This window comes from Rutidosis leptorrhynchoides, chromosome 1 (assembly GCF_046630445.1).
Source record: "Rutidosis leptorrhynchoides isolate AG116_Rl617_1_P2 chromosome 1, CSIRO_AGI_Rlap_v1, whole genome shotgun sequence".
Taxonomy (NCBI): Eukaryota; Viridiplantae; Streptophyta; class Magnoliopsida; order Asterales; family Asteraceae; genus Rutidosis; species Rutidosis leptorrhynchoides.
The window spans coordinates 151,676,521-151,692,773 of record NC_092333.1 but is presented as its reverse complement, the minus strand read 5'-3'; the positions used below and the strand labels follow the sequence as shown (position 1 = coordinate 151,692,773).

General features: G+C 34.1%; 3 protein-coding genes across 3 annotated transcripts; 2 read left to right on the top strand and 1 right to left on the bottom strand.

The window, feature by feature from the left end:
- The first annotated feature begins 2,030 nt into the window (after nt 1–2,030).
- LOC139866257 (DEAD-box ATP-dependent RNA helicase 11-like) lies at nt 2,031–7,588 on the top strand. The gene is made up of 7 exons (XM_071854444.1): nt 2,031–2,167; nt 2,789–3,590; nt 3,688–3,771; nt 4,387–4,629; nt 6,072–6,239; nt 6,352–6,465; nt 6,895–7,588. The coding sequence occupies exons 2-7, from the start codon at nt 2,832–2,834 to the stop codon at nt 7,411–7,413; spliced, it is 1,887 nt and encodes a 628-aa protein (XP_071710545.1). The 5' UTR covers nt 2,031–2,167; nt 2,789–2,831; the 3' UTR covers nt 7,414–7,588.
- Nucleotides 7,589–8,149: 561 nt separating this feature from the next.
- On the bottom strand, nt 8,150–9,451 carry LOC139866249 (protein WHAT'S THIS FACTOR 9, mitochondrial-like). The gene has a single exon (XM_071854436.1). It carries the CDS (start codon nt 9,449–9,451, stop codon nt 8,150–8,152), a length of 1,302 nt encoding a protein of 433 aa, XP_071710537.1.
- A 1,610-nt stretch (nt 9,452–11,061) lies between these two features.
- On the top strand, nt 11,062–12,715 carry LOC139890266 (uncharacterized mitochondrial protein AtMg00810-like). The gene is made up of 5 exons (XM_071873162.1): nt 11,062–11,206; nt 11,581–11,823; nt 11,939–12,232; nt 12,320–12,524; nt 12,640–12,715. Exons 1-5 carry the CDS (start codon nt 11,062–11,064, stop codon nt 12,713–12,715), a joined length of 963 nt encoding a protein of 320 aa, XP_071729263.1.
- The last annotated feature ends 3,538 nt before the right edge of the window (nt 12,716–16,253 follow it).

Genomic DNA, 16,253 nt, shown 5'->3' with positions numbered 1-16,253 from the left:
ATATATGTATATATTGTTATAGGTTCGTGAATCAACCAGTGGCCAAGTCTTACTTCCCGACGAAGTAAAAAAATCTGTGAAAGTGAGTTATAGTCCCACTTTTAAAATCTAATATTTTTGGGATGAGAATACATGCAGGTTTTATAAATGATTTACAAAATAGACACAAGTACGTGAAACTACATTCTATGGTTGAATTATCGAAATCGAATATGCCCCTTTTTATTAAGTCTGGTAATCTAAGAATTAGGGAACAGACACCCTAATTGACGCGAATCCTAAAGATAGATCTATTGGGCCTAACAAACCCCATCCAAAGTACCGGATGTTTTAGTACTTCGAAATTTATATCATATCCGAAGGGTGTCCCGGAATGATGGGGATATTCTTATATATGCATCTTGTTAATGTCGGTTACCAGGTGTTCACCATATGAATGATTTTTATCTCTATGTATGGGATGTGTATTGAAATATGAAATCTTGTGGTCTATTATTATGATTTGATATATATAGGTTAAACCTATAACTCACCAACATTTTTGTTGACGTTTTAAGCATGTTTATTCTCAGGTGATTATTAAGAGCTTCCGCTGTTGCATACTAAAATAAGGACAAGATTTGGAGTCCATGCTTGTATGATATTGTGTAAAAACTGCATTCAAGAAACTTATTTTGTTGTAACATATTTGTATTGTAAACCATTATGTAATGGTCGTGTGTAAACAGGATATTTTAGATTATCATTATTTGATAATCTACGTAAAGCTTTTTAAACCTTTATTGATGAAATAAAGGTTATGGTTTGTTTTAAAATGAATGCAGTCTTTGAAAAACGTCTCATATAGAGGTCAAAACCTCGCAACGAAATCAATTAATATGGAACGTTTTTAATCAATAAGAACGGGACATTTCAATAAGTTTGATGGAAAAGAATGGTATATTGGTAAGGCTCAGAAAAAGACTGAAAGGGAATAGGAATTGAAACAACAGTTTGAGCAAACCATGAAGGAGACTGTAGACAAATCACAAGGGTCAAACTTGTACATAAAAGATTTAGATGATACAGTTTCAGATGAAAACCTCAGATTCATCTCATATACTCAAGATCTCGTAAAAGACAACCAGATTAAAATGAGATACGTTCAATCAACAACTCTGCTGATCTTTATACCAAAGCACTGTCAATCGTTGTTTTCAAAACATACTTTCACAATATTGGCATGAGGCAAGTTCAAAAGATGTGACGACTCAGCGTTGTCTACTTGAGGGGGAGTCAACTCTATGCTGCACTCTTTTTCCCTTAGCTAAAGTTTTATCCCACTGAGTTTTCTTTAGCAAGGTTTTTAACGAGGCAGTATTAATTGCTCTTTAAAAAAAATTACCATCCAAGGGGGAGTGTTGTAAATTTAGTAGTTAAATATGGATGGTAATTAGTCAAATATGGATAGTAAAATTTGTACTATATATATGTGCATAATGTAAGTTACAAAAACACACATATACATTAAATACATCACACCTCTCTTCAACCTCTTTCTCTCCTATATCTTCTACAACACATCTCTCTTTTATTGGTTCTTTCAATTTGAATATATTGAACCAGGCCACTAAAGGTAGTTATAAGCCTACTGAAATATAACAGTACACATATAATAAACAACCTAAACTAATCACGTCATATCGATGGATCTGTTCCTTTATTTATGTATTTTTTCTGGCGTTAAAAACGCGAAGTCCATTAGGAATACTGTGTATTAACCACGTGTTTCCAAACATACCTGTAGCAACGCATTTTTAAATCTGTAAATACATAATGCTACGTTAAATATGAATACGCAATTCAAAAAACCCCGCCGCATCGCGCGGGCTGATAATTTTCTAGTTAATATATTATTAATATTAATATGAATATTAATATTAATATTAAATTAAATTAATATTATTACTTCCTAAAGCCAAGTAAGCAGTATCGAATCCCACACCCCTCGTCAATCCGATATTTTCTCATCACTGTCTAAATTCTCTTTTATCTCTGAGATATAAATATAGCTCACCTTTCTTACCCTTTTATTTAGGGTTTCTTATTTCAACTCAATTTCTACTTTTCTTCGATCCGCAATTTCATACACTCACTCTCCAATTCAAATTCAATTTCACTATTTCAGGTTCCTTCATATATCTCTAATATTTAGTGCATTAACATTTAATTTTTTTTCAATCGATCGATTATACTCTCCTAGATGTTCGTGTAGCTGTAGCTTTTTTTATATACTATATTGCGTTAGTTACTTTTAACAATTTTGCTGATTGATATCTTATCTATCTGCATGATTTAAGAGCACATGATATAGATACATATAGATGACTGTCACTGAATCACTATATTTACATTTATTATACATCTGAAATATTTATGTTGAATCATGGATGCACATTTTTTAGATATTCGTAAAAAAGGTAGATTCACAATTGCAGATGCAGAGCGTGGAATACTGGAATTATTCATCTATAGCTCTTTCGACTTATATACGTTTTTGAATAGTTTGATTGTGAATATAGTGATTTTGTTGACTGTATGTGTCAAAATGAAGTGTTACCTACCATTTTCATTATAAGGAGTTATTACAGGATCATTACCCTATATTTACATATTTTTTTTGTATATAAGTTTGAGATTCTATTTATGTTCACACGGATTTATCCGTGCTTTGAAGGTTATATTTCCTTGATTCATTCCCTTTTTGAAGCTCTCTGGAATCAACATTATTTATTGCCTTGATTAATAGGATTGTATTGTGGTTCGGTGTTTTCTGAGATATTAATCAAGTCATGAGCACTTCATGGGCAGACAGTGTTGATAATGCAGCTACGGGCGCTGACAGTAACGAGGTGGGTGGGGCTGCCAGAGCTTCTGGTAAACCCGCTTATGTGCCACCTCATCTTCGTAATAGGCCACCGCCACCTGCGTCTGGTCCAGTAGGCGGCTCAGGTATATCACATGGTGGGGCACCACCCGATAAGGCAGGATATAGTGGACAAACGAGTGGGTCACGATGGGGTACTGCTCCTAGTCCTAGGTATGAAAATGGTAGGCCCGCTTATGGTACTGGCGGCCGCGGTGGCGGCGGTTGGGGAAATAGAGGCGGCGGTTGGGGCGGTAGAGATGTTGAGGTTAATCCATTTGGTAATGATATTATTGATACCAATGAGGAGATTACATCTGAGCAAGAAAGTGGTGGGATTAATTTTGATGCTTATGAAGATATTCCAGTGGAAACTAGTGGGGATAATGTGCCACCTCCAGTTAATACATTTGCGGATATAGATTTAGGGGATGCTTTAAATCTTAATATTAGAAGGTGCAAATATGTGAAACCGACACCTGTACAACGTTATACGATTCCAATTTCACTTGCTGGACGTGATTTAATGGCATGTGCACAGACCGGGTCGGGGAAAACAGCAGCGTTTTGTTTTCCTATAATAAGTGGTATTTTGAGGGGGCAATTTGGGCAGAGACCACGTGGTACCAGGACTGTATTTCCACTTGCTTTGATTATATCGCCTACAAGGGAACTTTCCTCTCAGGTTTCTCATTATGAATAAATTTGTAGATGATCTTTATTTTTATATACTTTAAACTATTCCTTCAGCTGGTGTGTATTTATATTTGCGTTACATGCAGATACACGAGGAGGCACGAAAGTTTTCTTATCAGACAGGTGTTAAGGTGGTGGTTGTATATGGAGGAACGCCGATAAATCAACAGGTAACTGGAGCTGAAACTGATATACAATTAATTGATGGATGTTTATGCTCATTGATTAAATGTTAGTTTTTGTTGATATTTGAACATTATAAAATGTAATTATAAACTTCGTACAGCAGATGATTGACCTAAATGTTTGACTAGACTGGGCATATATGTATTTATATTATCTATATGAGCATTTTCTCTATAATGTGATTTTAGTTTATGGGCCTTTATGAGATGCGGTCTCCAATTATCGTGCTTGTTATAATTTATAAGTCTAGTTCTTGTCACTGCAACATTGCATGTGGTCTGATAGGACCCATATAGAAGATAAAAAGTATTCACGAGCGATAGAATATTAAAATAAGAACATAATATATTAGAATTTAGAATAAATATTAATAATGAGGCGTTTACTGACACTTACATTCGAGAGATAGACCTCCACATAGAAAAAGCTTTGCTTTTTACATAAATATTCGTTCTTATTTTCGCTACTTATAATACTTGTGTGTATATTTTTGTAATCCATTGAACAACATAGATTTCTTCTTGAATTTTTGCTACGGCTTCTATCATTGATCATTAAAATATGTTACTGGTGTTGTTTTGCATGTTATGCATGGCTAGTTAAGAGAGCTCGAGAGAGGAGTTGATATTCTTGTGGCCACTCCAGGAAGGTTGGTTGATTTACTAGAAAGGGCAAAAGTGTCATTACAAATGATAAGGTATCTAGCTCTTGATGAGGCTGATCGGATGCTCGATATGGGATTTGAGCCTCAAATCAGAAAAATAGTTGAACAAACAGACATGCCCCCACCAGGTCAAAGACAAACAATGCTGTTCAGTGCCACATTTCCTAAAGAAATTCAGGTTTTGGTTCAATGTTTTTATTTCAGTTTATTACACAAATACATATTGTTACTACTGTAAAAATTGTAGTTATCACTTTATCATCATTTTATCATAGTATCGCTGTTTCTCTTACTATATTATTACATCATATTGTACAAGATAACCTAGTTGGCGTGTTGACCTCCTCACAAAAGGTTTCAGGTTCAAACCACACTAGTAGCACATTTTATGGTGGCCAGAGAAAGGTTAGAAAACGGTCACGGGATAACCCGGTTAGGCCACATACATATGAGTAAAAATACCTGGCCTCTTAGGTAACCTGAACAAGCAGGACCTTTTTCGTTTTTAATCATATTTTAACTAATATGTTAGTTTGATATACATGTGTAGCTAATGTTCGCAGAAGGTAGTTTGCACAGTTTATCTGATCTTTTACTTACAGAACTGGCAGCTTACTCTCTTGCTTCATTTTCTCTGACACTCAAAAAATCATGTATGAACAAATAACTCACTAAAAGTATGTAAACTTGCAACGGATACCCACTCAATGCTTGATCAACTATTTTAGTTTTTGATCATTTTAATGACATACATGGCCTTGTTATCTGTGAATGATACTTTGTTATCATCAGTTTTGTAAAACTCGGCTAACTTGGCAGAGTTCTCGGGGAGTTTACGGTTTAGATCACCACCCGAGTTCTCGGTGCCCAACTTGGTCAACAACCCAGTTATCCCGGTCAACGGTCGAGTTTCTCGGTCAACTCGGGAGTTCTTTGCCAATTCGGTAACAACAACAACAACAACAAAACCCAATACCACATGAGTGGTGTATGGGGGAGGTGAGATGTAGACAGTCCTTCCTCTATCCTTGAATAAAAACAAGTCATTTCTCCACCCAGAGTGAAAACACTCTCAAAAGTAGTGAAAACACTCGGCCAATTCGGTAACTCGGTCAAAATTTGGAAACTCGGTCAATAACTCGGCAAATTAGTCAAAGTCTATTAGAACATATATATTATTATTAATAAAAACTAAAAAGTCAACGTAAGTCAACATCTGAGTTCTCCCGAGTTGCCGAGAACTCCCCAAAAATTTTCGACTGAGTTCTTCCCGAGTTCCGAGTTGCCAACCTTGTTTATTACATAATGTAAACCAGTGATTGTTTTAACAACGAATGTTTTTGTTGCTTTAATTCCTGTATCAACTTTGAATACAAACCTGGAGGAGTTAAAGTTTTTATTCTCTCCATTTCAAATAAAAACTAATTGAATTGTGAAGATGTTTAGTTTTAGTTTGCGAATGTTGCTCTTTCTATCTTATATATTGCAATGATTAAGTTGATCCGAATATGAAAGTATTAATGATAGGTGATGCATTCACCTATGATTGTAATAATAGCTTGTTATATGTCATCTCTTCCATATTGTTTAATGTTCTTAGGAAGTTTGTCTGTTGTGCAGAGACTGGCATCTGATTTTCTTTCGAATTACATATTTTTGACCGTGGGTCGTGTTGGTTCAAGTACTGATTTGATTGTCCAACGGGTCGAATTCGTTCAAGAAGTTGACAAGAGAAGTCATCTTATGGACCTACTCCACGCACAAAAGGAGAACGATACGCCAAGCAAGGTACCGCTACACATTTCGATACATCTTTTATAATTCTTTTTTATGCATATGTATAATCATACATGATTATGAATATTCACATGGATTAATCTTTTATCACTCTATTTTGCAGCAAGCTCTTACATTAGTTTTTGTCGAGACAAAAAAGGGTGCCGATTCACTGGAGTATTGGCTATATAGTAACGGTTTCCCTGCTACTACGATTCATGGGGATCGAACACAGCCGGTAAGTTTGATATGTATTTAGAGCACCTCCATTGTATAGACTAGATGTAACTCTGTGCACTATATTAGTGTGATAGTCCATAAAATCCACTACAATGTTAAGTTTCTATAGCATGTCGAAACGTATTTGAGTTGAAATAAGTCGATACAGGCCAGGTTACGTTGAGTTGACCCGCAAACACTTTTTCACCCATTTATATATGAACAGTGTGTGGGTTATAAAACAGAACTGTATAATTTAGCAAGGAATTTTCTATGTTAAGCTTAATTAAGTGCATTTAATGAAGCTTAATTTATGCCCTTAGGGCATAAGTTAGTCAAATCCATATAAAAAGGATCATATCGTTCAAAGTAATACCACAATGCACTAAAATTGAATATTATACGACGTCACTTGGATGTGAAAAAGGTCCTTTGAAACTGAATGCAGGAAAGGGAACAAGCACTAAGATCTTTCAAAAGTGGTAAAACGCCAATTCTAGTTGCAACTGATGTGGCCGCTCGTGGTCTCGATATCCCTCACGTTTCTCATGTGGTCAACTTTGACCTTCCTAACGACATTGACGACTACGTACACCGAATAGGACGAACAGGACGAGCTGGCAAGACGGGATTGGCTACAGCTTTCTTCAATGAGAACAATGTTTCACTAGCAAAATCACTAGCTGATTTGATGCAAGAAGCTAATCAAGAGGTACCTGCATGGCTTACTCGCTATGCAAATCGAGTGTCTTACGGTGGAGGTAAGAATAAGCGGTCAGGGGGACGGTTTGGTGGTCGTGACTTTAGAAAGGATAATTCTTATGGTGGCGGTGGTGGATACAGCAGCTATGGTGGCGGTAACAGTGGCGGCGGATATGGCGGTGGTGGTTACAGTGGCTATGGTGGTGGTAATAGCGGTGGATATGGCGGCTATGGTGGCGGTGGTGCACCTAGTGCTTGGGATTAGACAATTGGTATTGTTATATGAATGTAGTGGTTCATGTATTTGAGTCGGTGCATATATCATTTTTCGCCGGAATTAAGAGTTGTAATGTGCTAAAAAAATTGATTTTGTATCAAATTTTGTTTTGTAATATTGGTTATTGGATGATATCAGTTTCAGTCATCATAAACAAGTTTGATTTGATGATCAAGTTTGACAGACACCTGCACTTTAATTTTGCACCATCTAATTCGCGTATCAGTCTTTCAATCATTTAGTAGTGTATTTGTTAGCGCTATTTTGCATAACAATTTGTTACCTATTCATGTATACCTAGGAATATCTTGACCATTGATGAGGCTAAAACCCGTTGGTTAAGTGTTCGTGACGAGAATGTACCACTTTTCGTTGTACGAACCCTTCGATATATGTTTTGATCATGAAAGAGATGATATTTGCAGCGACTACAATCCAAGAACAAAGCTGTTGATGATGATCATTGATCACTTAGAATTACAAACATAACTTGTATATACTATATATACTTTTAGTATCATTTTGTAAACTGTTGCTCAAATGTCGGGATATGGTGGTGATTGGTGAATCTACTGGGGTTAGTAAATCCCAAAAAACAAAAGCCATTCGGTACAAAAGTCTAACGATTCCAATTTCCTTCTTTCAAACATCAATACAATTTGTGTTCTTGATATATAACTTCAAAACAATGATTAGAATTACAAAAAATCCTGAACTCAACTAGCTAGTCTTGATCAGAGACATCATCGAACTCTTCATCATCATCTTCATCCTCATGGTCAACCCATTCACCACTCGATTCAGTCACTTCTTCCTCCTCTTCCGATTCAAACTCTTTCTCATCGTTCACAATCACATCATCAACCACCAAATTATCCAACTCAGGCAACATCTCCAACCCTTTCTTTCTATAAATTAATCCAGTCCTCATAACATGATGAAACTTACCTCTATACTTAGCAATCGGACAAGCATTCACCAACTTCCCTCTCTTATACCCTTCCTTTAACGCCACACTCGTCGTCTTACACTTCAACGACAAGTAAAAAATCCCCGGGTACCTTGTAAAGATTCGCGTAAACCTAAACGGCATATTAAACTCGTTCGTTAAATTCCTTAAATAATTCCTTTTAGTCTTCTTGTAAACAGTCAAGCTCAAAAACTCATGTAACAAACCAACAATCCTTTTCTCCATTAACTCACTTTCTGGATCAATGTTACTTGAATCTTCATATGGTGATATATAGGGTAACTTTTGAAATTCATCCATCCAAGATTTCACCTTTTTTTGTGCACCATAACCTCTAGGAAAACTTAATGGAAACCCTAATCCACTCTCCCCTGTTCTAAACCCTTTATAACTTAATTCCTTACCTTCATTCATTTTTTGAAGGTTAGAAACAGCATACTCATCGACCCATTTCACAAGTTTTAAACTTGACGATGACCCATTTGGATTTTTCACGACCCGAAACAAATCCGGGTACTTTTGAACTAGGGTTTTATCAAAATCGTACGGAAACCCTAAATCCCACCTAAACGGATAAAGCGATTGAAGCGGCAATTGATGATCTTTACTCATCATCAACACTTTACAGAGCCTTTCAATGATGTCTTGTTCATGATTTTCGTAGATTTTAGTTTCGATTTTGTGTAAATTTTGGGCAATTTTTGTAAGACGAAAACAGGGGAGTGAAGGGTATTTAGGGTGTGGGAACTCTTCAAAGAGAGTGGGGTAACGGCGGATGAAACGGAGAGTTGGGATTGTGATTCCGAGGAGTTTTTGGGTGTCGGCGATGGATTTAGCGGTGAGAAATTGGGTGGTGATTGGACGGTTGATGATTGCATCTTTGAGTATACAAGCGGCTTTGAGATCTGTATGAATGTCGATAATGTTGTCTAGTGATCGGTTTTTGACCCATTTTAATCGGACTTTAGTAATGGTTCTATATTGTTGATGATTATGAGACAGATTGGTGTTATTGAAGATGTTTTGAATTGATGAAATGGTGGCTCTGTATTTCATGTTTATTTGTGAATGAGTAGCAGAGTGACTATATGCTTGTGAATTCAATTCAAAAAATACTGGGTATTTGTTAGAAAGGCACTGGCTTAACCTTAACCACGACCGAGTGACTCAAAAGTTTTAGTTATCTTCAAGAGTTGATGAATCTATTAGTTTTGCTAAGATATTCGGGGAAACTTTTCAAGCCGTGTTCGAAATGTAAGAAAGCTAGCTTAGCCGAGGAAAAGTTCGATATGTTTATGAAAGGTGTCGAATTAGGGATGACAATGGCCACCCGATCCAATGGATATCCATTCGATCCACCGGCTTCCTGATGGATATGGATGAACCTAAATGGATATGAATATGGATATGGATGAAAAATTTCATCCATGAATATATACATTAAAACTCGAAATACATATACAAATGCATAAATATAGATTTATGCTTACATATTTACTATTAAAAATACATTTAACGTTAGATTTACATTTTATTTTCAACTTTATAACGAAATAACTATGATATATTACAATAAAACATGTATATGTAACAAAATAAACATACAAATTACATATTTAATTTTTCATAATCTACTTTTAATAGTAAATTCAACAAATTGTATTATATTTTCGACAAATATTATACATTCTTGTCTATAATATTAATTTTATCATGTTATATTTATTTTAACTATGCACGTATTTGTTTTCATCGCATATTAGGAAATATTATAACTTTTTTTTAACATCCAACGGATATCCATTAACCTGCTTAATCCGATGAATATGGATATGGATGGATGAACTGAAATTAAACGGATATGGATACGGATATGGATGAACAAAAACTAAATGGATATGGATATGGATACAGCATCACCCGATCCATATTCGATCCATTGCCATCCCTAGTGTTGATGATGGAGTCCTTAAGGGTAACTTCGTCTTTGGGCTTGTTTAGTTGGGCTTTTGGTTTGGTTGGTAGTTTTGCATTTGTTTTTCTCTTGTTGGTTTGATGTTCTAATTGTGTTTGATTTTTGTTTTCCGGTTAGGTTTGTTGGTTTGCTCAACCCTTGGTTTTTAGTTCGTTTCGGTTGTTTTAGGTTAGTTTTTGTTTGATTGGGCGGTGTGCTATGTATTTGTTTTTGTTAGTTGTGCTTTTGTTTCTTGTGTCGTTCTTTGAGTTCTTTCATTTCTGGATGAAAGCTTCCCGATACCTATATATGTTCGTTTCCGGGGGAAATAATTAGAAGTTAAATCACGTGTGACTTAAAATAAATAAGTTATGTGTAAATCGGACAATTGCTTGGCATTTAATTGAGTTTAAATATAGAAAACAAATAACATATTATCTCCCGGGGCACTTCTCTTTCAAATGAAAATGTTAATACTCAACCTAATACTCAAACCTTAAGGAGGTCATTCAGAGAGACTGTTTTTCCAATAAATTTTGATGATTTTGTAGTTGAAGGAAAAGTTAAATATGGGCTTGAAGAGGTGGTAAATTATCCTTTCTTAAATAAAGAAAATCAATGTTTTACTTCAAACTTAAACAAGTCCATTGAACCAAAATCATATTATGAAGCATCAAAAGATAGTAATTGGGTTGAGGCTATGAATCAAGAAATGGAAGCTCTTAATAGAAACAAAACTTGGATTATTACAGATTTACCTCCTGACAGAAAATCAATAGGCAGTAAATGGGTTTATAGAATTAAATATAAATCAAATAGTGAAATTGAGAGATACAAAGCAAGACTTGTTGCTAAAGGTTATAGTCAAAAAGAGGGAATGATTATGATGAAATATTTTCACCTGTTGTGAAACATGTTACTGTAAGGTGTATTATTACACTTGCACTTCAAAATAGTTGGCATCTTCTTCAATTGGATATTATTGCTTTTTTATATGGAGATTTATATGAAGAGGTATATATGAAATTACCTGAAGGGTATTTTTCTAAAAATGATAATAAAGTATGTAAGTTGGTTAAATCCTTATATGGATTAAAGCAAGCCCCAAGGCAGTGGAATTCAAAGTTGAATTCTACCTTGGTTGAGCATGGCTTTAAACAAAGTACTTGTGATTATTCTTTGTATATTAAAATTTCAAATGATATAATCATTGCTCTACTTGTTTATGTAGATGATATTGTTGTGACTGGAAATAACCTTGCCGAAATTGAAAAATTCAAAACTTTTCTTAAAACCAAGTTCATGATTAAAGATCTTGGAAGATTAAAATACTTTCTTGAATTTGAAATTTTACCAAATGGATCTGGAGTTTGTATGAATCAAAGAAAGTATTGTTTGGAATTGCAAAATGATTATGGAATGCTTAGGTGTAAACCTATAGGCACTCCTATTGAACCAAATATGAATGTTGAATGTGAACCAATCATCAAAGATAAACTATTAAAGAATATCACTTAATATCAAAAACTTGTGGGAAGATTGATTTATCTCACACTTACAAGACCTGATATTGCCTTTTTCTGTTCAAGTTTTAAGTCAGTATATGCATTCTCCTTTACAATCTCATTTCAATCTTGCTTTTAGAATCTTGAGATATTTAAAAAGAGCACCTGGAAAAGGAATTAACATTGTTAAAAGTAATAATTTCAGTCTTTGTGCTTATAGTGATTCTGACTATGCTAAGTGTAAACTGAATAGAAAGTTTGTTACGGGATACTTGGTATATTTTTGTGATTCTTTGGTGTCTTGGAAAAGTAAAAAACAGGCTACAGTGTTAAGGTCTTCAGCTGAAGCTGAATATAGGGCCATGACCTCTACAGCCTGTTAAATTGTTTGAATTAAAAAACTTTTAACAGAGATGAACATTAAAGTTGAATTACCTATAAAATTATTTTGTGATAATAGTTCAGCTCTACAACTTGTTGCTAATCCTGTTTTTCATGAGAGAACAAAACATTTTGAAGTTGATGTTCATTATATAAGAGAAAAGGTAGCAACAGGTATCATTCAAACAATTAAAGTGGGATCTGCAGTTCAACTTGCATACATTTTAACCAAAGGGTTAAGTGTAAGTCAACATGAACAATTGGTAAAACAATTGGGATTGTTGGACTTGTTTCAAAATAAGTTTGAGGGGGAATGTTCAATATGATATATTATAACAAACTTATTTTGAAACTTATGATATTAATTTGTTCTTATATGCGGTTTGTTCTAGAATATTTTGCAGGTTTTCAAGTTGCTGTGTTGCAGTTGATCTTAAAGCTGTTCTGGTTGCAGTAGATTTGGTTTTGATCAAGTTATGATGTGCAGAATGGAAGTGCAGTAGCTTAAGAAGCCTATGTAATTTAATAAGTTTAATTTATTCATTATTTTATGTTGGTTATTCCAACTTGAAGAGTTGAGGGGTCATTTCTGCCATCTTGCCAAAGTTTATATCCGCTGGTATAAAATAGAAGAAGGTGTCAGATTAGGGTTTGAACAACACAATTGCTCGATCATATTTTGCTCTCAAATTCATTTACTCTCTTCTCCAGATTACATCAATCTTATCCTCTTTGAGTGATTTGAATCAATCCACATCTTGTGGCTTGATTGTGTGTTAGTTTTTTTCTTGTATTTCATCTTTGAGAATACAGTTGATAGTTGCTGTAGATTGATTGTAATTAGTTTCTGGATTGAATTTTGATTTGAATCTTGTAATCTTGGTTATTATTTGAAGTATTGTGATTCGTGTTATTCAATTTTACAAAAAAGTCCAAAAACTCGAAAAAAATTTGTAAATCGACCCCAGGTCTCTAAAAAGATCTAAAACAAAAAAAGATAGATCGTGTTGAAACGTCCTTAAAAAAAACTAGTAGAGATTTATCTTTATTCAAATTTAAATCGGGTGTAGCTGTTGCAATGGTGTTGTTTGTTGTGTTTGGTCTGTTGTGTAGCGACCCGACAAAATCGTCATTGACGGCGCCGTCTACTTAGGTCCCGTTACGTGGTCATAAGTCTTTAAAATGACGTTTGACCAAAATATGTCGCATTCATTTCAAATGTAAAGATGTTTCAAGTTTACAAAAGTAGTTCAACAACTAGTGACGTTACAACGTTTTAAGTACAAATGAAACCTATGCGACACAATTTCTAAGTAAAGTCAAAAGACGCTCCATGTATGCACGTATACTCGACATCCAAGCAAGTATCAAAAAGGGTGCGGAAGCATGTATCACATAGCGTTCAAGGACTTGAGAAAACATATAGAAAACTGTCAACGAAAAACGTTGGTAAAATCATAGGTGTATTAGTAACGTTGTTTTTGAACCACAAGATTTAATATTTCCATAAAGTTGATTATCTAAATCGTTTGCATTCCAAAAGTTGTTGCACGTTCGCGAGCACCCAATTATCAAAACTTAACTGTTTTGTAACCTGCTACGTAGTGTTAGAACATACACTATACTCGAAAATATATTTCATCCGCTAACGGTAGCGAACCGTCCGAATGAGGGCTCTTCAAGCCCATGTGATCACATAACATAAGTTCACGTTTACACCCTGCAAGTGTAACTAATGATAATTGAATTGAGGTTTTTTGTTCTAACTCGCTGTGGAATGTTTGTTTTCGTACTTGTGTTCAAAGCATAAGAGTATGGTACGTATATGTTTCTCATCCCATGATTTAAAGTATAAAAGTTGTTGAAAAGATGGGACTATGATCTCACCTTGATTACAAGAGTATAAAAGTACTTCACAAGTAAATGTGTGCAAGAACGGATGCTAGTCTTGACCTAAACAAATAGGTCGTATCTGTAGTGACCCGAAATTTTCCATGTTTATATATATTATTTGAGATTGATATTTACATGATTAAATGTTTCCAACATGTTAAGCAATCAAACTTGTTAAGACTTGATTAATTGAAATATGTTTCATATAGACAATTGACCACCCAAGTTGACCGGCGATTCACGAACGTTAAAACTTGTAAAAATGACATGACGATATATATATGGATATACATATGGTTAACATGAGATTATGATAAGTAAGTATCTCCATAAGTATATTAACAATGAGTTACATACATATAAACAAGACTACTAACTTAAGGATTTCGAAACGAGACATATATGTAACGATTATCGTTGTAACGACATTTAAATGAATATATATCATATTAAGATATATTAATATATCATAATATCATGATAATATAATAATTTAAAATATCATTTGATATTATAAACATTGGGTTAACAACATTTAACAAGATCGTTAACCTAAAGGTTTCAAAACAACACTTACATGTAACGACTAACGATGACTTAACGACTCAGTTAAAATGTATATACATGTAGTGTTTTAATATGTATTTATACAATTTTGAAAGACTTCAATACACTTATCAAAATACTTCTACTTAACAAAAATGCTTACAATTACATCCTCGTTCAGTTTCATCAACAATTCTACTCGTATGCACCCGTATTCGTACTCGTACAATACACAGCTTTTAGATGTATGTACTATTGGTATATACACTCCAATGATCAGCTCTTAGCAGCCCATGTGAGTCACCTAACATATGTGGGAACCATCATTTGGCAACTAGCATGAAATATCTCATAAAATTACAAAAATATGAGTAATCATTCATGACTTATTTACATGAAAACAAAATTACATATCCTTTATATCTAATCCATACACCAACGACCAAAAATACCTACAAACACTTTCATTCTTCAATTTTCTTCATCTAATTGATCTCTCTCAAGTTCTATCTTCAAGTTCTAAGTGTTCTTCATAAATTCCAAAAGTTCTAGTTTCATAAAATCAAGAATACTTTCAAGTTTGCTAGCTCACTTCCAATCTTGTAAGGTGATCATCCAACCTTAAGAAATCTTTGTTTCTTACAGTAGGTTATCATTCTAATACAAGGTAATAATCATATTCAAACTTTGGTTCAATTTCTATAACTATAACAATCTTATTTCAAGTGATGATCTTACTTGAACTTGTTTTCGTGTCATGATTCTGCTTCAAGAACTTCGAGCCATCCAAGGATCCATTGAAGCTAGATCCATTTTTCTCTTTTCCAGTAGGTTTATCCAAGAAACTTAAGGTAGTAATGATGTTCATAACATCATTCGATTCATACATATAAAGCTATCTTATTCGAAGGTTTAAACTTGTAATCACTAGAACATAGTTTAGTTAATTCTAAACTTGTTCGCAAACAAAAGTTAATCCTTCTAACTTGACTTTTAAAATCAACTAAACACATGTTCTATATCTATATGATATGCTAACTTAATGATTTAAAACCTGGAAACACGAAAAACACCGTAAAACCGGATTTACGCCGTCGTAGTAACACCGCGGGCTGTTTTGGGTTAGTTAATTAAAAACTATGATAAACTTTGATTTTAAAGTTGTTATTCTGAGAAAATGATTTTTATTATGAACATGAAACTATATCCAAAAATTATGATTAAACTCAAAGTGGAAGTATGTTTTCTAAAATGGTCATCTAGACGTCGTTCTTTCGACTGAAATGACTACCTTTACAAAAATGACTTGTAACTTATTTTTCCGACTATAAACCTATACTTTTTCTGTTTAGATTCATAAAATAGAGTTCAATATGAAACCATAGCAATTTGATTCACTCAAAACGGATTTAAAATGAAGAAGTTATGGGTAAAACAAGATTGGATAATTTTTCTCATTTTAGCTACGTGAAAATTGGTAACAAATCTATTCCAACCATAACTTAATCAACTTGTATTGTATATTATGTAATCTTGAGATACCATAGACACGTATACAATGTTTCGACCTATCATGTCG

What these genes read in the sequence shown, in the direction of transcription:
- LOC139866257 (XM_071854444.1), top strand. Translation starts at nt 2,832, where the DNA reads ATGAGCACTTCATGGGCAGACAGTGTTGATAATGCAGCTACGGGCGCT. An exon ending in GAACGCCGATAAATCAACAG is followed by an intron (nt 3,772 to 4,386) that starts GTAACTGGAGCT and finishes ATGCATGGCTAG; the next exon opens with TTAAGAGAGCTCGAGAGAGG. An exon ending in ATGGGGATCGAACACAGCCG is followed by an intron (nt 6,466 to 6,894) that starts GTAAGTTTGATA and finishes AACTGAATGCAG; the next exon opens with GAAAGGGAACAAGCACTAAG.
- LOC139890266 (XM_071873162.1), top strand. Translation starts at nt 11,062, where the DNA reads ATGGAAGCTCTTAATAGAAACAAAACTTGGATTATTACAGATTTACCT. An exon ending in AGCAAGACTTGTTGCTAAAG is followed by an intron (nt 11,207 to 11,580) that starts GTTATAGTCAAA and finishes TTGTTTATGTAG; the next exon opens with ATGATATTGTTGTGACTGGA. An exon ending in GGCCATGACCTCTACAGCCT is followed by an intron (nt 12,233 to 12,319) that starts GTTAAATTGTTT and finishes ATAATAGTTCAG; the next exon opens with CTCTACAACTTGTTGCTAAT.
- LOC139866249 (XM_071854436.1), bottom strand. Translation starts at nt 9,451, where the DNA reads ATGAAATACAGAGCCACCATTTCATCAATTCAAAACATCTTCAATAAC.